The 25,360-nt window shown below is 52.7% G+C and overlaps 9 protein-coding genes across 9 annotated transcripts; 4 read left to right on the forward strand and 5 right to left on the reverse strand.

The window, feature by feature from the left end:
- Positions 1–229: 229 nt before the first annotated feature.
- On the reverse strand, positions 230–1,074 carry IAQ61_006832 (uncharacterized protein; the record flags this gene model as incomplete). Its single annotated transcript, XM_003845679.2, has 2 exons — positions 230–646; positions 793–1,074. Coding segments are annotated over 2 exons (699 nt in total), but the record flags the coding sequence as incomplete, so codon positions are not given.
- Positions 1,075–1,723: 649 nt separating this feature from the next.
- IAQ61_006833 (uncharacterized protein) lies at positions 1,724–3,444 on the reverse strand (the record flags this gene model as incomplete). The annotated part of the gene is made up of 3 exons (XM_066097325.1): positions 1,724–2,907; positions 2,956–3,042; positions 3,090–3,444. The coding sequence occupies 3 exons, from the start codon at positions 3,442–3,444 to the stop codon at positions 1,724–1,726; spliced, it is 1,626 nt and encodes a 541-aa protein (XP_065952802.1).
- A 3,696-nt stretch (positions 3,445–7,140) lies between these two features.
- On the forward strand, positions 7,141–10,290 carry IAQ61_006834 (uncharacterized protein). Its single transcript, XM_003845682.2, has 2 exons — positions 7,141–7,367; positions 7,514–10,290. Exons 1-2 carry the CDS (start codon positions 7,222–7,224, stop codon positions 10,230–10,232), a joined length of 2,865 nt encoding a protein of 954 aa, XP_003845730.1. The 5' UTR covers positions 7,141–7,221; the 3' UTR covers positions 10,233–10,290.
- Positions 10,291–11,347: 1,057 nt separating this feature from the next.
- IAQ61_006835 (uncharacterized protein) lies at positions 11,348–11,938 on the reverse strand (the record flags this gene model as incomplete). Its single annotated transcript, XM_003845683.2, has 1 exon — positions 11,348–11,938. One exon carries the CDS (start codon positions 11,936–11,938, stop codon positions 11,348–11,350), a length of 591 nt encoding a protein of 196 aa, XP_003845731.2.
- Positions 11,939–12,119: 181 nt separating this feature from the next.
- IAQ61_006836 (uncharacterized protein) lies at positions 12,120–13,243 on the forward strand. The gene is made up of 5 exons (XM_003845684.2): positions 12,120–12,318; positions 12,378–12,397; positions 12,455–12,520; positions 12,588–12,636; positions 12,687–13,243. Exons 1-5 carry the CDS (start codon positions 12,148–12,150, stop codon positions 12,741–12,743), a joined length of 363 nt encoding a protein of 120 aa, XP_003845732.2. The 5' UTR covers positions 12,120–12,147; the 3' UTR covers positions 12,744–13,243.
- A 34-nt stretch (positions 13,244–13,277) lies between these two features.
- IAQ61_006837 (uncharacterized protein) lies at positions 13,278–20,244 on the forward strand. Its single transcript, XM_066097326.1, has 2 exons — positions 13,278–19,800; positions 19,946–20,244. Exons 1-2 carry the CDS (start codon positions 13,604–13,606, stop codon positions 20,211–20,213), a joined length of 6,465 nt encoding a protein of 2,154 aa, XP_065952803.1. The 5' UTR covers positions 13,278–13,603; the 3' UTR covers positions 20,214–20,244.
- A 2,234-nt stretch (positions 20,245–22,478) lies between these two features.
- On the reverse strand, positions 22,479–24,023 carry IAQ61_006838 (uncharacterized protein; the record flags this gene model as incomplete). The annotated part of the gene is made up of 1 exon (XM_003845686.2): positions 22,479–24,023. One exon carries the CDS (start codon positions 24,021–24,023, stop codon positions 22,479–22,481), a length of 1,545 nt encoding a protein of 514 aa, XP_003845734.2.
- A 226-nt stretch (positions 24,024–24,249) lies between these two features.
- On the forward strand, positions 24,250–24,543 carry IAQ61_006839 (uncharacterized protein; the record flags this gene model as incomplete). Its single annotated transcript, XM_066097327.1, has 1 exon — positions 24,250–24,543. One exon carries the CDS (start codon positions 24,250–24,252, stop codon positions 24,541–24,543), a length of 294 nt encoding a protein of 97 aa, XP_065952804.1.
- A 437-nt stretch (positions 24,544–24,980) lies between these two features.
- On the reverse strand, positions 24,981–25,304 carry IAQ61_006840 (uncharacterized protein; the record flags this gene model as incomplete). The annotated part of the gene is made up of 2 exons (XM_066097328.1): positions 24,981–25,245; positions 25,291–25,304. The coding sequence occupies 2 exons, from the start codon at positions 25,302–25,304 to the stop codon at positions 24,981–24,983; spliced, it is 279 nt and encodes a 92-aa protein (XP_065952805.1).
- Positions 25,305–25,360: the final 56 nt, after the last annotated feature.

The raw sequence follows: 25,360 nt of genomic DNA on the forward strand, positions 1-25,360 counted from the left end.
ACCCTATGCTAAATATAAGTTCACGCAGCGCTAATTCCATGGTTATATGAACTGCGCCCTCATGCGATGGCTCGCATAGTATGATGTCAAAGTCTCTTGCGAGCGTGACTGTTCCATAGGATCATCATCGATGCCTGTCATATTGTCCGGCAAAAGCTGGAGTCAGTTCATGCCTGGGTACCACCACATTATGACTTGAATCCCAGGTACCAATGTACCTAACTACCTATCAGGCTATATGTGCCCTGGTGTCGGTACACAACACCCACCCTACGGCGTGGGGGTCTCCGCTTTCCAAGACCGAGAAAAGGCCCGAGATCGAGAATCTCCAAGCATGAGTTCTCGATGCCTTGCATCCATGGATATTGAGGTCACCACTGCGCGACGCAGGAAGGTGTTCCGAAGACTTCAGGCCGGCCAGTCTAAATGCAAGCGTCATGTAAAGCCACAATCCACCTTTGCACCATACATATATAGTAGTACCTACACACATACATACCTTGACGCTGGGCAAGAAATTTGTAACATCCCACGTTTGTCGAAAGAGGGGCTTGAACCATGGGACGATCTTTTCAACGGCACCATTCTCGCTCGGAGTATCTGACACAGTTGACGCTGTGAGCTCGGATACAGGCCTTAGACAGTACTAGTAGAGTCGGTAGTGTGTACATAGGTATTCTGGGTGCATTTTGGTTCTCGCGAGGCTTCAGCGATCGTCACCGGTTAAATGCGCGAGTCCGGATTGAGAGGAGACTGCATGTTGGACGTTCAGAATGCAGCCACGCATCCCACGCTTGAGTCACTCGAGCATCTGGCGACGGGGTCGCGTAAGGAAGCTGACGAGGGAACCCAGACGCTAATATGTGGATTGGAGGAGAAACCCTCGCCCACTAGACATGGTATACATAGGTGGAGAGTGGCATGGGCGGTGCACTGGCGAATGGTCCGCTGGGTGTGTGTGCGTGTGTGTGGTGTGGCACTTGTGCGCTTGCACCTCCTTTCGGCACCGAGGTCGATCGTGCTATCGTGGGCCGGTTGAGCGTGGAGACGGCAGCGAGGGAAGCTCAGAGAGAAAGCTGGTGTTGTGGTGAGGAGAGTGGAGCCAGGATGCATTGTAAAGGTATACCAACTGAAGCGTACACACGTGTCGTTGTGGGCAGTAGAATCGCATCATTATGCAGCACGCGACGGCAACAAGTGTCGCCATGCCATGTGTACAAAAGTGCCTCGCCGGTGCAAATGTATGCGCATGCAAACTGACGCATACAAGCCGAAGCAATGCAGCATGAAAGAATGCAATCAGGCCAGTGAAAAAAATGCAGAAAGAAGAAGAGCGAATTGAAGCAAATGAAAGCTGCCGTCCTTTTTCCCAGTCCCAGTTTTACAGGACATCATATTGAACCTTGGAACTGTCTCCACCCAATGCAACCCAATCTCAAGGCCGTGAAAAAAATTCGGTGATACCGCGGTAAGACCCCAGTGAAGACTCCCATTGCTCCATGTAAAGCAAGGCGCGATGATGCAATGGCTCTGGGTCGTAATAATCCAGGAGCCCAACAATTCCCTGACAAGCTGCGAAATATCCCGTAACTCCATTTGCGATGAATAGACCAAAATATGCCCAAAAAGGCGACCCAAGGATCGAACCGAAGTCGATTAAATGAGTATACTGCTCGCGGATCACCAGCGTGTTGATGTCGAAGTCCTAATCCACAATGTCCCCTCATGTAGCTAGAAAACTCCAGTTCCTCGCATGAACGCGCCGCTCCCAGTCCCAAGACTCTGGATCACCTACCTTCATCAGTGACCATATCTCCTCAACAATTTCTTTGGCATGCGTGATATTGCCCAGACCGGTGCAAGCAATCAGACCGTTGAAAGCTCGGGTGATCTCCACTTGTTGCTCCTCTTCAAATGCCGCACATCCTATCAAAAAAAGTGGAAGCAATACGTTGCTCTGCACCCAGCCTTCGGCTGGTAGCTCATTAATGTAGCTGATACCGGCGTCAACAGCACTTTTGATAAAAGGATGCGGACGGGATGGCTTTGTTGTCCGGAAAAGGTATACCCAGGTAGCCTGACGGTACAGCATGGAGATGGTGTAGCGTGGGGATCCAGGGGGTTGTGGGCAAATCCAACTGCGCAGACCGGCATCGATGGCTTGCGTGGCAAGGAGTGCTTCGTAGTCCATTACTGGTTCGAGCTTCTCATCAATTCGAGTGCGCAGTCTTCGACGTAGGTTGCTGATCCTTGAGATGAATCCGAAAAGACCGTCCGACACTCCAATGAGGCCTGCCGTTTCTGGGTTGATCTTGAAGGGAAGATTAAAATCTTCCATCATGAGGACTTCGGTATCGTCCAGGGATGTGATGCCGCTAGCAATGTAGTGGTAGTAGAAGAATTCGTCGAACAGTGACTGAAACTCGGGATTCGAGCTTTTCTGCGTCATTGCAATCTGTTTCGCAGCAATCATGTGCATCCTATATTCGCCAGACGTGTTTCCATCGCATATTGAATGTAGCAGGTGCAGAAGTATTTGAGCGACATTCGAGTCTTCATAAACCATGACCCCGCCGTCACCGGCCTTCTGACGCTCCATGTCATGCATGAGCAGCTGCAATGCCTTGCCTCTGTGGAAGACTTGCCTGTCTTCGTATCTTTGCGAGGGGCTGATGGAGTACATGTGGGAGGCGGAGAGACAGAGGACGGAGTGCATTAAACCTTCATGCTGAAGGGCCATGGGCAACAAGATTTTTGTGAACGGATTGGAGGATTTGTCCCCATGTAGGGTCAGGACTGCACTGACTCGACTGACGAAATGTTGCAGGAGGTCGCGATCGAGATCGTTCTCAACACCCTCCATGAGTGGTGGAAGTTCAAATTTGCTGTCGATACTGCGCTTTCGAGCTGCGTCCTCGTGAGCTTGGCTTGCTAGTGGTTGGTAGAGCGTCTTACCCTCTGCTGCCCTCTCTTTGCCACTCTTCCATATTTCGACAGGCTTGTAGCCCTCACAGTGGATATTGTTTTTCTGACATGACATGCCTGCTTCACGTTAGGTGGATCAAACAAGAGCTTGAGGCTTTAATTACAGAACGGCTTGGTCTCATCACACTTCTTCTTGCGCTTTCTGCAAGTTGTGCATCCTGTCTTCGATCGTGCCTTTGCCTGTTTTGCGAGAGTAGTGGGCGAACGAGGTGGATGAATTCGTGGTCGCCCACGAGCTCGTCTTATCCGAACTGGTTCAGTGGGTGATATGGGTGTTTCTTCCGGGGAGTGTTCCTCTTTGACATCAGCCAGATGGAGCTCCGTCTCCTCCAGCTTGGGTATTATCTCAGAGTAACTTGACCGCGCATCCGACGGTTCTTCTGAAGGGGTGTTCGAGGCACGAAAGATGTTCGAGTCGAAACTTGGAGTTGTGAGAGGCGAGTCGCTGGCAGACGACATGGAGGGCGGCGGGGAGGAGCTGGTGCTCAATCGCTGGTTCACGCCTAGCTGCGGCTGGCCGAAAGAGATGGTTGATATCATCCGTCCTAACGATGACGGGACTCCCGTGTCTACCAGCGGGGGAAGCCGTGCATTAGACATCCGCAATAACTGATAGCAAGCAAAAGGCCAAGGTCTCCGTATCGGGCTACGATTGTGCTCACGCCTTGCACCGGATCACTACAACAAGGCGTGGCAAGGGGCTCTTCTGTGTCACAATCGGTCAATGCGAAGTCGAAATACACCAGCGGTGAAACGAAGCGGGCTACCTTCCAGCAGCACCTCGACCAGAATGTCGCAAAAGGCCCTAGCGGTCCGCTTTTGATGCCTTGAGCGATCGCACGGCAGCTTGCGTGGGCGCGGGGGGAATGCGTATTTAGCGAGTCGCGGGTGCCACGGCAGGGCCAATGGGGCCTGGTAGGACCAACGGCAAAACTTCGTCGTTTCCGAGATGAACGGCTGAGCTGAACACACAGACTCGGGGTTTGACAGGGGCGAGCGAGTCCCGTCGTGTTGGAGTATTGATCGCGAAGTGGCCTGCAGTATGGGCAATCAACGATGAGATGGAGGTTCGAGCTGCACAACCGTGCGGAGAACGGAGTGCGCGGCGAGGGTAAGAGTAGGTAATCTATCGCTGAGCGGGGAGCGAGTGCTGACAGGGACCAGGTTATTAAAATGTGTTACAGGGTGTGGATAGAGATCGGTTGTACAGCAAGGTCGACTCGAGAGGATATAGTGAGTTAAAGTAGCGCCGCAGTAACAACGATCAATTCGCCTCAACACTGACATGGAGGATGGCCCTGGGAAGAGAGTGGAGGCACCCAATGCAGCGGTCCGCTGTCGACTTAAAGCAGGGAGCAGACCGAAGCTTGCAGCAGAGCACGGTGCATACAAGGAACAGTGTCGACTACCACAGTTTTCAAAAGATATTGGCAGCTCTGAAGGGCTTCGCGTATTCAGACTTGAACACTAGTTTATAGCGAGGAGGTGGAAATCTCGTGGAGAACCGGACCTCGTTCGCAATGGGTGTGTACAGAAGTGTAGCGTGTCGGATGCAGCATGAATCGCGGTGTATCAGCGGCTTCATATCTTGCTTCGCCTGCCCGCCCACTCTCAACGCTCCTTGGCTGGATCAACATCAGCGTAGAAGCCGGCTATCCAGGATTAATAGCGGGGAAAGACGCATTGCTGAACGCTGCGGCAGCTCATGGCAACTTTGGGCTAGATAATGACTGACGGCAAAGGTCAGCTCGCAATGATAGGCCTTTTGATGCCCCTGCTTACTGTCACAGCATAAACGCCATCAACCTTGACGACTGCGCGAAAGCGCGATCATCTCGTCGGATATGAGGCACCCCTAGCTGACAATCCGCCCCACATTGGAACGATGTGTGAGTAAGTAGGTAGTGCTGCTACACCTTACTTAATGTCACATGTGACACGGTGACGGCATCATTCGCAGCCACTGTGCGGTCAATTCTGGAGCGAGTTAGCTAAATCTTGGACAGTGGTCGACCAGCCAGTGTGACTTGGGTTGTCTATTGCGCCAGGCTATGTTTGAGTGTTCCAGCTTCAAGCCACCGTGCAAGGATTGCAAGATCCTTGGACACGCAGATCACAAAATCCGCAGGCCGTCCTAGCAGTTTTAACAAGCAACGGCTGGACAGACTTATTTCGGAGGTTGTGCCCTTGTTCGTATCAGTCAGCAAGAAGCAATCAATTAGCGCTATACACTTTTGTGCTGACCCACAAGTAGATAAGCGGACTTTCTGTTTACATACCATGGTATGCACTATCTACCATCCTTTTGGCGAATATCATGACACACTCAGGAACATTGACGTCTATGAACTGATCCCACAGTACTGCCGTGGTGAGATCAAGATTCGGGATGGAGCGGGAGTACGGGCGGGCTCTAATCGAGCACGCTCCTTGAGCTGGCTCTAGACAAGTTTGCTAAGACACCCTGATCGCGGCAGCGACCGAGCCTATTCCACGTTCGAATTCTTCCACAATAGATCCCGTGCTAGCCTGGGGACAATGTGCAATTACATATGTATGCCCTCGGACACGTTCTGTGCAAAACGGCCCATGAGGTCCACTCAAGTGCATCTCCTGAATTTTCCTTTGGAAATCTGCATGCGTTTCTTGAATGCCGCATGATTCAGTTATCGCTCAGGTTTGTAAGGTACTTCGAATGCCTGCTCCGTAGACGACCGATGTAGTGGCAAACAATGAGCTAGTAACGGTCAAAGTCGTCAAACTACCTAATAGCAGTGCTCCACTACCACCCGGTGGTTATCATTTCTCTCTGTGTCTCATCTTGCGGTGTGGAGTTTAAAAAAAACTCATCCTATCTCCATGTACCAGTGGACTCAGACCGACAAAGTGATGCTGCTTGCGAGCGAAGCCCACTAGCTGACGAACACGGTGACGCATGGTTCTTGCTAGACGTCAATAAGATTTTTCTAATGCGTCAGCAGTCAGCAGCGAGCGAGGGTGATCAAACGAGGATGGTGTCCCTGCATCAAGAGCATGGGGCGTAGAGTAACATTAGTGAGGTTTTGCTAGAATGCCCATCTGTATGGTATCGTTTAGGTGCACGGGCGTCTGCAGCCACCAGCAGGCCCAAGCATGGAGCGAAGATGTGACTTGCATATCTTAGCGGCACGGCTTGCTGCGGGGTTGCTTGGAATATCGACTTTGTACCATTCGCCGACTGAATTCTTGACTGTTGACTGCGGCCTGAGCCTGCAAGTCTTGGGCTTTATTCGGAGGGTTGCTCGTACAGACTGTGCGGTACATAGAGTACAGCTAGGGCCGTTATGATCCCTAGTTCATCCATAGTCCATCCATAGTCCATGTCCTGACAAATAAGTTACAACTTGAAGTTCGCTGCCAGCTTGTGAGGCGGTAACAGCATACATGGATGACGGCTCGGATAGATTGTCCATGCTGCCACAAACAATGAGCATTCTGCACTCAGAAAGCCACGAATTGTAGATCATGGTCCAGGCCATGTGATGACCGTATGTATGTGCTGCATACCTATCTGTTACGGGATCGATTCAAGCCTGGATGTGTTCTGTACGACACCACCTAACCTAGATAGTACGGCATGCACATGTCCAATTTCTGCCCCAGCCCTGAAGGACGACCGGCATGAACGCACCCCTCGCGTGTCGACGATCATGTGTGGTAGGGAAGAAAGTCGGGGGACAGATGAAAGCACGTCTGCACCTGGAGACTACCGTCTTGGCCATATTGCCTTGAGGGCACCTGGCACCAGGTCCTGAGACGATTCACAGGCGACTAGAATGTATTCAGCCGAACCATCGTTGGTACTAGAGTACTGCCAGTCTACCACCGTGCCAAATCTGTTGTGCGTATCTAGCTTCTCGACATCTATAAGTAATTTGTAATGAGTTCTTGGCAATTATATAGAGGAGATGATCACCTTCAAAGCTCCAAACATTTGCTAGCGAATGAGTCTCCTCCCAGAGATCGTTACTAACGCAGGTGCCTAACTTGGCTTAGCTGCTCGCAGGTGAAGTCAAGACCACGTGATTCGGATCATCATTGCGCCAAGTCCCGACGCCTTGACGTTTCGACGCGCCTCAAAGTACCAACACATCTAACAAAGCATCTTCACACACCTTCACCCGTTCCAGCAGCCGTGACCCATCATGCGCGTACACATAGCTATCTGATAAGATCAGTAAAGACTGCGTCACCGACATGTTCAACTTCACGCCTTTGTTAGGAGCGCTGACGTCTTCTCCCGCGTCGCAATCACTGCTGGAGTTCGACGGGGGCATTCAAATCCTCGTAGATATCGGCTGGGATGAGAGTTTCGATGTTGAGAAGCTGAAGGAAATAGAGAAGTAGGTACCTGGTCAGCGCGCTGTACTCAACGCCACACCGGCCATGTTTCATGCGCCTGGCGGCTGCGCACATGTTTACAGGCACAATCGTGGATGCTACATAGACACCGCCGTATATAGAATAGAAGCTGATATTGCCCCTGCAGACATGTTCCCACTATATCACTCATCCTGCTCACCCACGCGACGACAGCGCATCTCGGAGCATATGTCCACTGCTGCAAGAACTTTCCTCTGTTCACGCGAATACCAGTTTACGCTACCAAACCAGTCATCTCGCTCGGTCGCACCCTATTACAAGACCTCTATGCATCTTCACCGCTAGCGTCTTCGATTATACCCAACCAAACTCTCAATGAATCCGCCTACACCTTTTCGACAGGCCTCATAGCTGGCCATGATCCCAATATCCTTTTACAGGCGCCCACACCAGAAGAGATTGGTGAATACTTTGCGCGTATAAATCCTTTGCGATATTCGCAACCACACGAGCCTCTCCTAGCGCCACATTCGCCCCCGCCGAACGGGCTCACGATCACCGCATACAGCGCAGGACACACACTTGGAGGTTCGATATGGCATATCCAACATGGTATGGAGTCGGTAGTCTATGCTGTCGACTGGAACCAAGCAACAGAACATGTGCTTTCGGGAGCCGCATGGCTCGGAGGCCCCGGTGCAGGTGGATCTGAGGTTCTGAAGCAGTTGCGCCGTCCTACTGCACTAATCTGCAGCAGTAAAGGCACCGAGCTGGTCAAGGTTGCCAGACCACCAAGTAAGCGAGATGAAGCCTTGCTTGCTCTAGTCCGCGAAACTGTTGCAAATGGTGGTTCAGTGCTGATACCATCTGACTCCAGTGCTCGTATACTTGAGCTGGCGTACTTGCTTGAGGAGACGTGGCAGCGAGACTCCATCAACTCGGATGGCGATAGCCCACTCAAGAGCGCAAAAGTCTATCTTGCCAGCCGAACGGGCGGTGCGACGATGCGGTACGCGCGAAGTATGCTGGAGTGGATGGAAGAAGGCATTGTGAAGGAATTCGAAGTCGCAAGCGGCGCTAATAATGGAAAAGACGATAGTAAGGCTGCTCGAGTTCCCTTCGATTTCAAGCACATCACATTGCTGGAACGCAAGACACGTGTAGCTCGCATGCTAGCTACCAGCGGTCCCCGAGTCATCTTGGCCAGCGACACAACATTAGAATGGGGGTTTTCAAAAGATGCCATCAAGTCACTGGCATCAGATGAAAAGAACCTTATCCTCCTGACAGAGAGAGCTGGTGAGCCAAGCAGTCAAAAGAAAAGTCTTGGGCGATACCTTTGGGACCTATGGCATGAGAGAAGTGCAGCGTCAAGCCATGAGGCACCTTCAGCTACCGTAGTGGACGCTTCTGGTGATAATGCACCCGTGTGCAACATTCGAGCAGTGTCACTCGAAGGCAATGAGCTTTCACTCTACCAGCAATACCTCGCTAGCCAGCGACAACGACAAAATACCATGGGAGGCGAGTCTGCAGTCATGCTCGAAATGCCTACAGACGTAGTCGACGACCGCTCTTCGACCGAATCTGAAAGCTCAGATGGTTCCGGTGACGGCTACCGTGGGAAAGCTCTCAACGCCACTGTTGCTCTGCAACACGCTCGGAACAAGCTGGGTCTCACGGATGCAGAATTGGGCGTAAAGGTTCTCGTCCAGCGCAAGAACATCTACGACTTTGAAGTCCAAGGGAAGAAGGGCAAAGACAAAGTATTTCCCTTTCAACGAAAAAAAAAACGAGCAGACGACTTTGGCGAACTTATACGTGCAGAAGATTTTGCGCGTGTGGAAGAGGAGGATAATGTCGCGGGCGAAGCACTTCGCGGCGAAGGCACTAAAAAGGAGAATACGGTTGGCCAAAAGCGCAGATGGGATGATCTCGTCAATGTAGTCGATGGCTCCAAGCCCAGCGGTGCTTTGAAGCGTCGAAAAGACGGAGAAGAACGAGGTGATGGCGATGACGCTGAATCAGAGAGTGAACCAGAAGAGGACCCAGACAAAGTCACTGGCCCATCAAAAGTCATCATCGAGTCTCAAAATATAGAGCTGCGATGTCGGATTGCCTTTGTCGACTTCTCCGGCCTACACGACCGACGAACTATCCAGCAACTACTCCCCCTCATCCGCCCCCGAAAACTCATCTTTGTAGGAGGCGAGGAAGAGGAGACAAAGGAACTCGCTCAACTCATCCGCGAATCCCTCAACGCAAGCGGCGAGGCCGGAACCGCCATTGACGTCTTCACCCCCTCAATAGGCCTCACCATCAACGCCAGCGTCGACACAAATGCCTGGACCGTCAAATTGAGCCGCAACATGGTGCGCAACCTCCGCTGGCAAAACATCCGCGGCGTCGACGTCGTCGCCATCACCGGCCGCCTCGCCGCCGCCAACCTCGACACCAACCCTACCACCACTGACGGCGACGACGACGAAGGCGAGGACACGCCCGCCAAGAAAAAAGCCCGTCTCGATGCCCCGGCCATCCCCGTCTCCTCGCAAATCGACAACGACACCACACCCATCCTCGACGTTGTTCCCGCCAACATGGCCACCGCCGTGCGCTCCGTCGCCCAGCCCTTTCACGTCGGCGACCTGCGCCTGGCCGATCTGCGCAAGCTGATGAATGCAGCAGACATGCACGCCGAGTTTCGGGGCGAGGGTGTGTTGGTGGTGAATGGGACGGTGGCGGTGCGCAAGACGGCGACCGGCCAGATTGAGGTGGATGGCGGCGCGTATGGTAATGTGGATGCGAGAAATAGTGACGTTGCTACTTTTTGGAGGGTCAAGAGGCAGATTTATGAGGGCTTGGCTGTTGTGGCGGGCGGGTGAAGGGGCGGAGGATACGAGGATGGAGTGCGATGGGTTACGGGAGGTGGAATCCTGGAGAAACTGATTATATGCAATATCATATTTATTTCTTCTCTACGCGTTTTTTTTTTCGCTTGGAGTTTCAGATGTGAAAATCTACAAAACTTATAGCTACTCCCTCGCTAGCCACAAGAGCTGGTGGCGAATTGAAACATAGCAGGCCTTTGGTGTTTTGATGCCCTTCCCTTCACAGAACAAAGAATGGCAACCTACGACATGTAGCTTTGGCGATGAAGTTGGAGCTGTGAAAATTCCCCGTGCGTAATTGTAAGATGTTTAAAACATGTTTTGCGCAGAGGTAGGAACGCAAAGGTCAACAACGGGGCGATGCATGAGGTGGGCACAGTGGGGCAAAGCACAGGTTATCTGACTGGGTGGGGAGAATTGTGTATAAAGTTGATTGATCTGGATTAACAGCTCTATGTAGTAGAGTAGAATGTAGGTCATTAATTATATCTTAATCGCTTGCTCAAATTGTATCGCAAGAAGATGAAAACGGATAGGATGATTGAAGATGACTGGAATTTATCCAATATGAATACTAAAACCGTCACAGGTTGGTCGTACAACATGTCTCCGAACTTTAGATGTCCCTCTCGGCGTTTGTTTGTGTGGTGTATGGAAGATCGAAGGTTTTGATGGAATCGTCTTCTTGCCACACTTTGCAGAGGATAAAAGACATTTTGATTCTTCCAGGAGCGGGCCGTCCGTCTTGTAATCTGAACTTTTGGCCTCAGCAAGCCTTCTTGAGTATGTCTTGGTGATCACGTCTCGGCAAGAACTGTGCCCTATTTTGATTGGTCCAGGTCTAGGCGAGGTGGTTCATGGCAGACCTCGCGACTACTGTGTCCAAGGTGAGACAAGGGTGATGATTACGATATCAGACACCGCGATTGAACTCCATCCACGAAGCTCGCGCAGTTCGGGACTCGGTCAAGCCAGCGAGATTGGTGAAATCTCCAATTGCGTGGGTGGAGCGCCATGCGAGAGATGGTCTTCTGGAGAGGGATTGTAACTGTGATCCACGATTGATGATAGAGGCAGCGGCTTTCTCAAAGCTTGTAGGTGCTGCCACTTCAAGTCTCGGCCTTCTTCTCTCCTTGGGCATCGAATCCAAGAGACTCGAGCTGACGAATGAGCTCACTAATCTTGATGACTTTTTCAAACTGCTCTGGCAGCAACTTATCGCCCTTCTCCTTCTTATCCTTGAGCTCGCGGGCTTGCCTGAGCTTCTTTGTGAGCTTCTTGGCTTCCTTCTCCTTCTCCGCTTCCGGGTCTACAGCCTTTGCTGGCTCGACGGACTTGGCCATCTCTTTGACCTCTCCTGCGGCCGTAGTCTCCTGTCCTTCAATTCCAGCTGCTGCCGCCTTCTTCCTAGCCTCTCTCCTTTTGGCGTTTTTATTCGCCGCAGGACTGACCTTGGGGACGTCTTCCTGGCTCTTCAACCCCTCGGCGCCTGGAATGCCAGCCTTGCCTCTGGTGCGAAAGCCCTCGGCTGTGCGGTTCTTATACACTTCTACATCCTCTGGTGGACGGTAGCCGGGACGGACTCGGATCTCCTTGCGCAGCGTACCATCGGGACGGACGGAAGCTGGGATATGACGTTCGCCGGTCGCAGAGGTTGTGATGCCAGCCTTTGAGATGCTGGGTGTCTCGACGGAAGGCATTGCGTGGATTGCGCTAAGCCCGGAGATGATTGTGGCGTGACAATGGCAGGGGGAGGGGGAGGTGGAAGCGACTGTATCCGAAAGGTGATGTCGAGAGAAGGAAAAAGAGGAAGGAAGAACGGGTGAGAGGGAGAGAGGGGGTGAGGGAAGAAAAGGAGTCTTTGGTGGGGGTGAGGGATGAGGTATGATGTGTTGAAGGGCGTCAAAGCATGCGGCCAATCATCGCCGCCACAATCCCCGTGACCCGAACCCGCCCAGCCCGGATTCTGTCGACGGAACCTCAGCCTCTCCATCTCAGACATCCAATCTTCGACGACAGCAGCACCAACTCCTCGCACTCGCAGTCCCCACGCCGTCTCACCATCTTCACAATGTCTCGTGTAAGTCAACTGATTCCTATGTATAATCCAACGCATCGCGTGCTGACAGAATTGGCCAGCTCCTCGGCACCATTTACAAGTACGACATGGCATGCGCAAACTCCTTGGACCGAACACGGCTAACTCTGGATTGCAGCGCGGTCCTCCGCAGCAACACCACCATGTTGTTCACTGTTTTCGGCGCCGCCTTCGGCATGCAACTGTACGTTACAGCAATCACGGGACGAACATGCAGGGAGAATCGAGGTACTGATCATCTGGATGACTAGGGCGTTCGATACAGGATCAGACAAGATATGGGATGCCATGAACCGAGGGGTATGTGGCAGTCATGGAAGACAATGGACCTCTGCTGACACACATGACAGCGCCAATGGAAGGACATTAAGCAGCGATACATGGAGAAGGCCGAGGATGACGAGTAGGACGACTGTGCGCAGAGCAGCACCCGGATTTGATCGCGAATTAGACAAACGACTGGCACGGTTTCTGAAGATGCAAAATGTACATTGCCGTGTATTCTACAAGATGCGAAATACCACAGCAGATTGCTGAACCTTCCAACCTCATTCGGAGTCTTTCTGTCATTTTGTGAAGGTCCAATGTACTTGTGCACAGCTGGCTCGTAACTTTCCAACAGGCTCAGTGCTGCTGCTCAATTCCGAATACGGTTTACACATGTACATGCAAAAGTATTGTCTTTGAGGAACCTGGTCATAATGAAGTATCTAGGATAGGAACAGTCCTTTTGTCGTGTGCATAGTTTGAAATGAACGGTGTCGAGCACCAAAAAATATGCATGAAAGAGAGAGAGTGTGTGTGTATGTGTGTGTGCGGTAATGAAAGACATGTAGACACTAGATTTCCCAACATGTAGGTTACACATGGACATCAAGAACAGTGAGGGTGGTGGGGCGCATACTATTTGGGAGGAACGGGGGAGTGAGGAAGTTTGCGGGGAGGTGCTTGCCTGCGAGATGACATAGTTAGCTGCTTGTGACAGACGGACCTGCATTCATCACCAACAAAACTTCCAGGCACATTTACACATTTACACCTTCTCTCTCTCTCTCTCTCTCTCTCCCCTGCCACTCCCCGCCTCCTTTACTGCAGCCACTATCTCGAACCACTATAGTGGCTGGCCCACTCACCACGACCAGCAGCAACACGACACGACACAATACAACGAGCAGATTCGCATGTCGTGCTATTATACGTGCGACACAAGAACCCCCGCCGCCCGACCGCGCCACCAAGTTCGAGCCAACAACAGGCAACAAACACCATGTACATATCGCCATTAGAGCAAGAGCTATGTCGGAATCTGCGAGAACTGCCACGACGCCACAACTACCGTTTCGACAAGGCCGCTGATGCAGAGCTGCGGCGGATTCTCTTTGCGTCCTTGGCCAACCGCGGCGAGTACCTGGCCCTCTTCTTCCCCCACGGCCCACCGCCAGCCGAGTCTGAGAAGCCGTGGAGCCTGCGCGATGCCCAGGGTGCTGTCGAAGGCGCCGAATACACGGCGGCGGCGCGAGGAAAGCCGTGCGGACACATCTTCAAGAACGGGGAGGCGACGTATCGCTGCAAGACGTGCACGACCGACGATACGTGCGTGCTCTGCGCCCGTTGTTTCGATGCATCAGACCACGAAGGCCACCAGGTCTTTGTCAGTGTCTCCCCCGGCAACTCGGGCTGCTGTGACTGCGGCGACGATGAGGCCTGGATCCGCCCGCTGCACTGCAACATCCACTCGGCCGACCCCGACCCCGACTCCGACCCCGCGTCCAAGGCAGCTGGCAAGGCGCGTGCGGGCTCGATGTTGCCAGATGCGCTGCTGGAGAGCATGCGGACGACGATTGCACGGGCCCTGGATTACCTCATCGACGTCTTCTCATGCTCGCCTGAGCAGCTGAGACTGCCCAAGACGGAAGAGTCAATTCTGCAGGACGAGCGTGCCTCACGCCTCACATCGCGATGGTACGACCCGGGAGACCAGCCGGATGAGTGCCGGGACTTCTGCCTCGTGCTGTGGAACGACGAAAAGCACACCGTCAATGATGTCAGAGACCAGGTTGCCCGTGCATGCAAGCAGAAGAAAGCATTCGGCCTCGCCAAAGCCTACCAAGTCAACGACGTGGGCCGCAGTGCCATTGTCTACCGAACGGACCTCAAAGAGCTACTGCGCATGGCTAAGATCATCGAAGAAATCAAGCTGACCGTCACCATTCGCTCTGCTCGAGACACGTTTCGCGAGCAGATGGGTGAAGCCATAGTTGAGTGGATTGCAGACATTGCTGCCTGTAGCGTGGGCGAGGACAATCATGTTTTGCGACGCACCATCTGCGAAGAGCTCCTCAAGCCATGGCGCGTGGGCAGCGAGGCAGCCAACCAAATCATTGGCAAAACCGGTCTCGATGATCATGAAATGGAGGACAGAGACGCCGAGCTGGAGATGCTCCAGGGCTTCCAGCACCAGGCCCAGCTGGTAAGGCTGCAACGTCGCTGGACGGCTGCGGCAAATGATGACACCACTGCATCTGATGATGACGAGGAGGAGGGTGAGGGGGCAGCTACAACGGGAGATGACATGGACATTGACCAAGTCGGAGCACGAGACAATGATGGAGATGTCGAGATGGAAGCGTACGAGAGTGCCGATGAAGCGCTCGAAGTATCCGAGGCAACCCTGGCTGGTTATCCTCCTCCACCACCGCCGCCGCCGCCAGTAGTGCCTCCGCAACGCAATCAGCAAGAGCATAGTGTCACGCCCGCCGAGTCAGATAGCGAGCCCACGGTCGGAGCACCGTCGCTCAGTCATGTAGAACCCTTGATACCTGTCCCAGAGACCCCTCAGACACGATCGTTACCACTAAGACATTCTCGTCCCCCCAGATATTGGCTAGAGAAACCAGAAGGCTACGGCAAGAAGCCTGGCATTCCTCCCCATGAAGATCTGTGGCAGCGTCTTCGCCTGGATCATTTGATATTGTACGACCTGCGCATGTGGAAGCAGCTGCGCGTTCGTTTGCGTGACGTCTTCATCAGCACAGTAGTCACGATACCCCAGTTCAAGCGTTTATTGGGCTTGCGCTTCGCTGGCGTCTACACTGCTCTCGCTCAATTATATCTCATTGCAGATCGTGAGCCTGACCACTCGATTATCAACCTATCTCTCCAGATGCTCACAACGCCATCAATAAGCTCCGAGATTGTCGAGCGCGGCAATTTCCTCACCAACTTAATGGCCATCCTCTATACATTCCTAACTACCCGTCAAGTTGGCTATCCATCCAATGTTGATCCCAGAGCCACTCTGGCGTTTGAACAGGGTGCTGTCACTAATCGTAGAATGTACCATTTCTTCATGGATATGAAGTACCTTCTAGGTTCTGATTTTGTTCAGGAGCGTATCCGCGAGGAGGAACGTTACTTGCTGCAGTTTTTGGATCTGGTGAAGCTACATCAAGGCATATGTCCCAACGTTCGTGCCGTTGGAGAGCACATCGAATTCGAGTCGGAAGCGTGGATCAGCGCATCCTTAATTACACGGGAGATTAATAAGCTCTGTCGACATTTTGCACAATCATTCACTTGGAAGCGGGACGAGGATCCTACAAACATACGTCGTGCTATACGTGCAGCCGCCAAGGTGGTCATTGTCAACTCCTTGGGTGCTGAGAGAAAGCGCTTCGATCAGACCGAGTTGAAAGAGATGACGAGATTCAAAACACTGCCCGTGTTCGAGTTCGATGCCGAGCCGTCTACATTCCAGGGGCCGTCTTACAAAATCGTTGACTACATGATCGCAAAGGAGCCTATGAGCTTCCATCACGCTCTCCACTACACAGTATCTTGGCTCATCGATCGAGCACGGGATATGCCTCGCGAAGTACTCTTGCAGTTGCTCTTGTTCACTCACGACGAGCTGCAGATGGACCACAGTCCAACGCTAGTGCCGGTACCGCTTTATGATCCTGAAGAGTACCTGCTCGCAATGTTTGACTTTCCGCTCCGAGTCTGTGCGTGGCTATCGCAAATGCGTGCAGGCATCTGGGTGAGGAACGGGATCACGCTTCGACACCAGATGACGCAGTACCGCAGTGTAGGACAACGAGACGTCGCTCACCAGAGAGACCTCTTCCTTCTGCAATCTGCGCTTGTATTGTGCAACCCTTCTGTCTTCCTCGCAACCATGATAGATCGCTTTGGTTTGATGGGTTGGATGACAGGCAAATACGAAGCTAGCCACCATGGCTTCGAGGATACACAAGCCATAGATGTGGTTGAGGACTTTGTCCACCTTCTCATAACAATACTTAGCGAGAGAATATCTCTAGTCGCGACAGAGGAGAATTCCGAATCACATCTAGCGGCCATGCGCAGGGACATTGCTCACATTCTGTGTTTCAAGCCACTGTCCTACTCAGACATGACTGCACGCCTCTCAGACCGTATACAGAACATGGACGAGTTCCCAGCTGTTCTTTCGGAGATGACCAGTTTTCGAGCACCCGAGGGCCTCTCTGACAGCGGGACCTTTGAACTCAAGGAAGAATACCTGGACCTAGTCGATCCGTATCTGCACCAATACAACCGTAATCAGAGGGAGGAGGCAGAGAACACGTACAAGGCCTATATGGCCAAGAAGACTGGGAAACCAGTAAGCGACATTATCTATGAGCCGAAGTTGCGACCGATCCACTCTGGACTGTTTCAAAATCTCTCCGACTTTACGCGGACACCACTGTTTACGCAAATTATCTATTACCTGCTGGCGTATGGGTTAAAAGCAGACACAGCCACGCCTAATATCCCTGTTACGCGTGTAGAGGCATACATACAGTTTGTTCTCCAACTTGCATTGGTAGCTGTGCTCGAGGACAAGTCCGAAGAGCACGAGTGGTCGCAACCTGTCCCCGACTCTTTCGTCACTTCAGTGTTGACCAGGGAGGCAAAGACAGGCATCCGTGACCACCTCACCGTACTTTCCCTCCTCAAAGCTCTTCAGGAAAGAGAAGACCTCAAAGCTTGTGAACCAAAGATCAACCTAATTCTCCACCGACTAAAACAGCGACAACAGAATACTTTCATCATCGCAGCTGCAGCACTCAACATTCCCACTGATGGGATGGACACCGCCTCTCCAGCATGTTTCACAACTCAGGATAAAGAAGAGAAGAAGAAGCAAGCCCTAGACCGACAAGCCAAAGTCATGGCAGCCTTCAAAGAGCAACAGGGCAAGTTTTTGGCCAATCAAGAATTCGATTGGGGCGAAGACGACTTCAGCGACTTGGAAGACGAAACGGGCGGTCTTGTGGAGCAGGAGAAGACCTTGAAGTATCCGTCTGGTACCTGTATCTTGTGTCAGGAAGATTGTAACGATCAGCGGCTCTACGGCTCTTTCGGCTATGTTTACAAGAGCAGGATACTCCGTCAGACTGATGTACAAGATGATGACTGGGTTGATGAGGTCGTTCACACTCCTGTCAGTCTTGATCGATCTACGGACCATGTCCGACCATTTGGTGTATCCGGCAAAAATCGACATACTATCACAAAGGTCACGGCAGGTGGTGAGCGTACTACGATCGAACGACAAGATTTGGGTAAGGGGTTCCCTCCTACCAAAGTCCAGCCCGGCCCGGTCACTACAGGTTGCGGACATATCATGCACTTTGGCTGCTTCGAGGTCTATCTACAGGCGACACAGCGCCGCCATGTCAGTCAAATCGCAAGAAATCATCCGGAACGTCCTGAACTCAAGGAGTTCATGTGCCCTCTTTGCAAGGCTCTAGGAAATCTGTTTCTGCCTATCATTTGGAAGCCCAAAAAGGTGTCCAGTACAGGCGTTTTGGAAACCCATGTATCCTTCGACGACTGGATCAGGACCGACCTCGTCACGACGTGTAAAAGTGTGGAGAAGAGTACAGGAAAGGTGCTGGTAGATCTTTCGCAAAATCAAAAGGCGCTTTACGAGTTTGCAGAGCACGAGTTCATCCAACCTGTGGCCAGTCGTCTTTCAGACCTTCTCAAGCCACCACCGCCACCAACGCCCGCCTCGATGCAAGCACACTCATACTTACCAGCCTTCCTGAATCTGCAGACCGCTGACACGATCGAAACTGTAATACATGCTGGCGAGACCAGCCCAGCTCCAATACAGACAAATCCCATGATAGAGCTTACCGTCATATATCGACGGATCAAGGAAACCTTGCGCGCAAACGGCATACCTTCAGGTTTTACATATCCATACGCCTCCGCACCTCCCACGGACGATTTGACGCACACTGATACTCTTGCTCGAGCTTTGGGCTACTCGATCGCAGCTGTAGAGATTGCGCAGCGAGGTGTACAGTCAGAGTCTATGAGAGGTACCTTGATTGACAGAATCTCGCCACAGACGATTACGCATCTCCGGGTTTTTTCCGCGACAGTGTCGTCATATATCACCATTGGAAGTCTCAGGGGACAGAATCCAAGCAAAACACTCGAAGAGTTTACAGAGATGCAACGTCGGCAAATCCGCCAACTATTCGTTGGCCATCCTGGTGTATTCGATCCAGAAGTGCTCCCCTTTGACCTGAAAGGTATCACGCCTCTCTTGTGCCAGGATCCCTTCATCTTCCTCTCCGAATGTGCAGTTTGTGTAGTTCCCGCGACCAACATTGACATCCATCACGTCCTCCGACTATGCTACCTAGCAGAGATTGTCCGCGTAGTCTCCACCTTCTGTATGGCTGGGCAAGACCAATCTACAAGCGATGCAGAGACCAGCACGAAAGCCCGATTTCCGGAAGTCTCGCGTTTTGTCAACACCGACAAGGTCAAGAACGATCTCTTCCTCCCCGAGCAACTCGCCGACTTTTTATTCTTCATTGGCGTCGTCTTCGACAGTGCGAACATGCGCAATAGCTGCCCCTCCCCAGATGATCCAAAGTACAAGCTCGAATGCGTGCGGGATCCAAATTTCCTCTACGCCATATACACGATGGTGTCCACCTACGCGCTACCTTTTGTGCGTAAAGCAGCCATACTCATGCACGTCCGTTATGGCATCGAATTACCCAGCATTGCCTCTGAGCGCGTCGATGAAGCAGAGCTCCAGCGCCTCTCCTATCTTTTAAAGCTTCCCTCGCTCCACGAGATCTTTGCGTCTTTTGCTTCGCGCTCGCCAGCAGGATATACGACACGTTTTGTGGTCGAAGGCTGGATCCGCCATTTACGCTGGGTGCAAACGGGAAATGTGCCCCTTCGACCGACCGTCTCGCTCTCGCATCCGGCCATCTTCGAACTCGTGGGTCTGCCGCGGAACTTTGATACCCTGACCGACGAGGCGATTCGGAGACGCTGTCCGACGACGGGCAAGGAGATTACCGATCCCGCGCTTTGCCTGTTTTGCGGCATCATTGTTTGTAGCCAGGCTGTGTGTTGTATGAAGGAAGGCCATTTGGGTGGTTGTACGCAGCATTTGGCAAAGTAAGTTTTTCCTTTTCCTCTATTTCTATTTCTTCCTCTCATCCTCTCATCTACTACTCCTACTACTACTACTACTCCTACTCCATCCTCTCCTGCATCCATTCCCCCACAAAACACAAATACTAACCAAACCCCCCCTCTCCAGATGCGGCGGCACCATCGGCATCTTCATCCACATTCGCAAATGCATGGTCCTCTTCCTTAACATGGACCACGGTACCTGGGCCGTCGCCCCCTATCTCGACAAGCACGGCGAAGTCGACCCGGCCCTGCGCCGCCACCACCAGCTGTTTTTGAACCAGAAGCGCTATGATGCGTTGTTGCGCAAGGTCTGGCTCGACCATGGCATTCAGAGTTTGATTGCTAGGAGGCTCGAGGGGGATGTGAATAATGGGGGTTGGGAGAGTCTGTGAGGATGGGGGATGGGGTTGTGGATTGATGGGGGAGGGGGGATTAGTAGGTGGTTTGTATAGAGATTTGTGAGTATTGAGTACAATTGATCGTCATCGTACATGTGACATGTGCTTTTTGCGTATATCGGTGTGGAGATTTGCCCTCGGCTCGAATAGCGTCACGGCATCAGCTCCGCCAGCTTGTAAATACTTGTCCATTCTTCCCTTTCCCTGCCTTTTCCTCTCCAAACATATCACATCCATCCGCCTCGCTCCCAACCCAAACCCCTCGCACCCCTACAAGTCCAACCTAGTACCTCCCTCCCCCCCAACCCGCCATTGGCCCATCAGATTCCACCTTCCTCGGCCCCTTATACTTTCCCCTCATCTCCAACGTGCCCAACGGCCTCGGTCTATTCTCCACCGGGCCGACCCTAGCAGCCACGACATCCCTCCAGCCCTTAATCTTTGCAATCCCCTGCACAAACGCATCCATGCCATAGACCATGAGCATTTCGCGGCCAAACACGCCCGACATGGCCATGTTGTATTCGCGGATGATATTGTCGAGCAGGGCGAGGACATCGGCGTCGAATTCGACGGCCGAGTTGTGCATTTCGGTGAGGAGGGCGTCGAGGGTGGTGTAGGAGGCGTGGTGGAGCCAGGCGGTGCGGAGGAGGAGTTTGTAGAGTGGGGTTGTGGCGCCGAGGGCGTAGGGGGAGCGGCCGAGGGATTTTAGGGTGGGGAGGAGGGAGAGGGAGAGTGGGGAGGAGGGGAAGCTGGTGCGGAGGGTGGTGAGGAAGTGGGTTAGGTAGTGGGGGAAGTTTCGGAAGAGGATGCGTTGCTGGGTTAGGTCGTCGATGTCTGGTGAGGAGGATGAGGAGGGGGACTTTTGGCGGGAGCGTTTGGCATTGAAGCGGGCGATGACGTCGAGATGGGTTTTGGGGGGCTCAATGGCGTCGCGCTGGGATTTGGGGTTTGAGGTGCTGTCGAGGTCGAGTTTGCGAATTGGGGTGAAGACGTGGGTTTCGAGCATGTGCCAGAGTTCAACGTCGGTTTTCGCAGTGGACAGAAGATTGACAAAGCGTTCCATTTCTGCGGCGCGGAGGTTCTTCAGTCTCAGAGCGTCGGCTTTGGCAGCCGCAGTCTTGCTCGTGTCTTGTTCAGTGGGCTGCTCATCGTTGCTGGTTTGCCTGGTCTGGGCGGGTGGTAGGCGACGCGGGCTTCTTCGTGCCTCGCGGGTTATCCTTCCTTTGATGACGTCGTCGAAGACTTTGTCCAGGGACACTTCTGGCTCCTCATCTTCCTCATAGTACTCGTCGGCGATTTCGTCGCGTTTAAGGGGATGTCTCCTTTCGCTCTTCTGTTGCTCCTGCCTGACGGCAGTGCGGTATAGCTTTCGAAAGGCCTTGCGCTCGTTGTCGGTTATCGTGGTTTCGGGTGGCAGAGTGCGCTCATCAAAGGGCACATCTGGGCTCTCAAAAGGGATATCTTCATCGGCGTTTGTTGAGCGAGACTGAAAGTGACGTCGAGTACTTTGCCGCGTGCTGGACGTGCATTGCTGGATAGTTGCCGTCTGATATAAAAACGGAAGAAGGGTTTTCGAGGCCGGAAGACGGGAGAGTGAGCAAGCTCGCAGTGTCCTGGAGCACAGCGACATTGCAAAAGCGCAATTGCAACGAGACCTGCACACCACACGGCAGAATTGACTGGTTGACGAAACGTGGTGTAGCTACCTACAACAATCGATGATTATGATGATGATGATGATGATGATGATGCCGCCGCCAAACGTTGAATTGGCCCAAAAAACTTTCCTTTCCCGGGAGACGGCCGAGAGCGCGGTTGTGGCCCAAGCGCAATCTTCCTAATCAGGAAGGACCGAAATCCGTCGATGACTGCGCAGTTTGTCGGACTGCAGAGAGCGATGAAGCTCGGATTCGTCGGCCCAAGTGCGTGGACGGTCGGGGAACAGGCGGCGATGGGGGCGGCAGGGGCACCGGCTGGATCCCGAAGCCCGGAGGACTCTCGTACAACGTGTCAGGTAGAATACGACTCAGCCGGGAATTAGGTCTCTTGTCTCACCATACTGTACCCTACTTGGCTTGCCTTTTCTGATTGATCAATCACTACTCGCTGACTATATACGTATATGTGGTATGTATCATACGTACTTGTAGCACACGATCTCTCATGTGCAACCAGGCTATATAACCGGGCAATTATAATTTCATTCTACTTTGTACTTGACTAGCACTACCTACACAAGGGCAAGGCCATGACGCCTCACGCTGTCACTGTCACTGTTGTTGTCTCTCTGATGGTGTCCGTAGCCGTCACTGTCACCGTGAAGATCTGACTTGGCGCAATGGGCGTAATGATCAGCGGCCCCTCGGTCGTAGAGGTTGGAATTGGCTCGGATGATGGCTCAGGCGGAGCCTCAGTCGGCGCAGGCACATCTTGTGTTGTTGATGCACTCGCTTCTGGCGGAGGCGCGCTTGACTCCGTGACGGCAGGCGGCGCAACCGTTGGCTCGCTCGCAGATGGCACCGGCGAATCCTCCGGACTTTGCAAAGGTGGAGTTGGTTGTGGCTCAGGAACCACGGGAGAAGACGACGACGAAAGCACAGGCGCTGGAGCCGACGACGTGGATGATGGCTCGGGCGCCACGGAAGGAATCGGTGCTAGTGTAGGCCCTGGCACTGGTGCCGGCGCTGGCGGCGCGCTAGGTGCTTCAGGGGCATCTGTAGGTTTGGGTTGTGTAACTGTAGTATACTGTGTGATGATGACTACTGGCGGTGGATGTGGTGGCAGTGCTGCTGAGAGTGTTGACACGCTAGAGCAGCTGCTGGAAACCACAGTGCTCGACTGCTCCGCTGGTAAAGTATTCTGTGCGTCAGTCGGCACGACTGGTGCCAAAGGACTTTGCGATGAAGACAGTCTCTCGGTAGGGGATGGGGACGGAAAAACTGTGGTGTATTGAGTCTCTGTGACATATACCATGGACGTGGTGTCCTCAACCACTGGTTCGGATGGTGAAGGCGCGTTGGGATTTAGTGAGATACTGGTACTAGAATTGATCGTCGAGCTTGGCGCTACAATTGAGCTAGAGTCCACGGTGGGGACAGGAGTTTGCGCTGTCGACTGGATCAGAGTAGAATTTCCTGTGGGCAATACGCTTGAGTTGCCATTGCCAGCTGTAGGATTTAGAGGTGCTGAACCAGGATGGCTGAACCCTGGCAAGCCTCCAGAGCTTGGATTCAAGGTCCCGCTTGTTGGATTCGCTGTCGGAGAAGCGGGAAGTGTTGAACTGTCTTCCTCTGGGGAATATGTGAATTGCGGTATCTGTAGGCTAGTCTCGCTGGCCGTCGTGTTCTCCACTGCAGCTACAGAACTACTGAGAACTGCAGAGAAGCCTCTACTTGAGGCAATCAACGTGCTGCTCTCGGCTGGCTTTGCCTCTGGACTTGAAGTTGGGGTGGGTGAGGGTATTGCACTTGAGCTTTGTTGTGGTGCTGGAGTAGGTGTGGGAGTGATGAAAAGAGTGGACAGGATGGTTTGGGGTTCTTCGGTTGCAATATCCTCCCCTGCCGTATTTTGAAAAGTGATAGCTGGTGCTATAGATGTAAAGACTGATTGTTGGATTGGCTGAACGATGAGTGCAGTTTCTGCATCCACCAACAGCTCACTCGCAGTCGAGAGCGCTGAAGGTATCTGGACGATATTAGAAGTTGGGAAGACGTCATTAGTCGCAGTCTGAATCGAGGAACTGTTTGCATAACTAGCAAAGCTGTCATAGATCAGCAGAGAATACTTCAATGTCCAAGGCATGACTTACGGCTGTCTCCGATCATGTCTGGGTACCGGTCCAGCATGCGTGAGCGTAGAACAAGCTGCCAGCAGCACAATAGCAAAAGTAAACACCATCATCAAGATGATCTCAGTATTAGGAATATGGATATGCCGATGAAGGTAAAAGATTGCAGAAACTCGGGCTTGCAGAAATGAACGAGAGCAGAGGGCAAAAAGGAACAAAAGAAAACTGCAGACTGGGGAGATGGATGTGTATGAAAGCGAAGGCCGATATGAAACAGACTATGAAGAAATGACTGATAGGAAAACGAAAGAAATCGACCGTCTCCAAGACAGATTGGTGCCAAAGTTCACGTCGCTACCAGCAAGAGTCTATCTATTGCTTGGGGGAGGGGGGCGTCCATCTGGTTTTGAAGCTGTATTAGCCGCCTTGAGCACGGTTTTGCAGTGGAGAGTCTCGCCTGGCAGCACTGGCCCAGCATTGTCGCAGATGCCTGCAGTTTTGGACGTGTCACTGGCGTTCTCTGCGAAAGGATAATAGGCAACCAGAGGAGTGGTGGTGGTTGTTCGACGGAATCCGATGCATGTTTCAGCCTCCAGCCAATGGTAAGTCGAGCACGCGTCGGACAAAGGCGCTTCGCCAGAGTACAGCGACAATACAGAGAGACTAGACCGTCGACCACTAGGTACTACCTCTGTACATGGCATTCGACGTGCCAGGAATAGATCTTCACTGGCCATGAGGCTCAGCGGCAGTGTTGGAGATCCATCCGGCCGCCGACGATGCGACTATTTGGGGCCTTTGTTGTCAGCTAATCCTCATCGTCTTTGATCTCCTCTGTGGTACGGTACGGTACGGTACGGTACGGTACACGTCAAGGGTGAGCTACAGTACATGCCACGATGCCTCTGTGGTACGGTACGGTACGGTACGGTACACGTCAAGGGTGAGCTACAGTACATGCCACGATGCATCTAGCTGAAGGCTCTGCGCTTCCGTAAGTGGAGAGGAGCACAGGATAACGCGGTACAATCAACTGGAATGGGATAGAGGGCAGCGTTGGCGGGTGATGTGTTGGTGTAGACTGTACAGCTGGCGTTTTGCTGGTTCCCCACAGGCGGTGAAATCGGTTGCCGAGGTGATTGGACGTGAAACTTAGGCGAGAGGGCGCGAACTGGGAAAGCAAACACGGTGCACACTAAGGCACCCACCTTCACTTTTGACATCCAGCCGCCAGCCCTTGGACGTCAGCGCAGCTGCATACTCACTCGGTACGTTACGTACGGTTGTAGAAGCATTCTTTTTCCCTGTAGAATTGGGGAGTTTTTTTTTGGGGGTTTTTGTGTTTTCTTTC

The sequence above is a fragment of the Plenodomus lingam genome (genome assembly GCF_022343315.1).
Source record: "Plenodomus lingam strain CAN1 chromosome Unknown contig_26, whole genome shotgun sequence".
In the NCBI taxonomy this organism is placed as follows: Eukaryota; Fungi; Ascomycota; class Dothideomycetes; order Pleosporales; family Leptosphaeriaceae; genus Plenodomus; species Plenodomus lingam.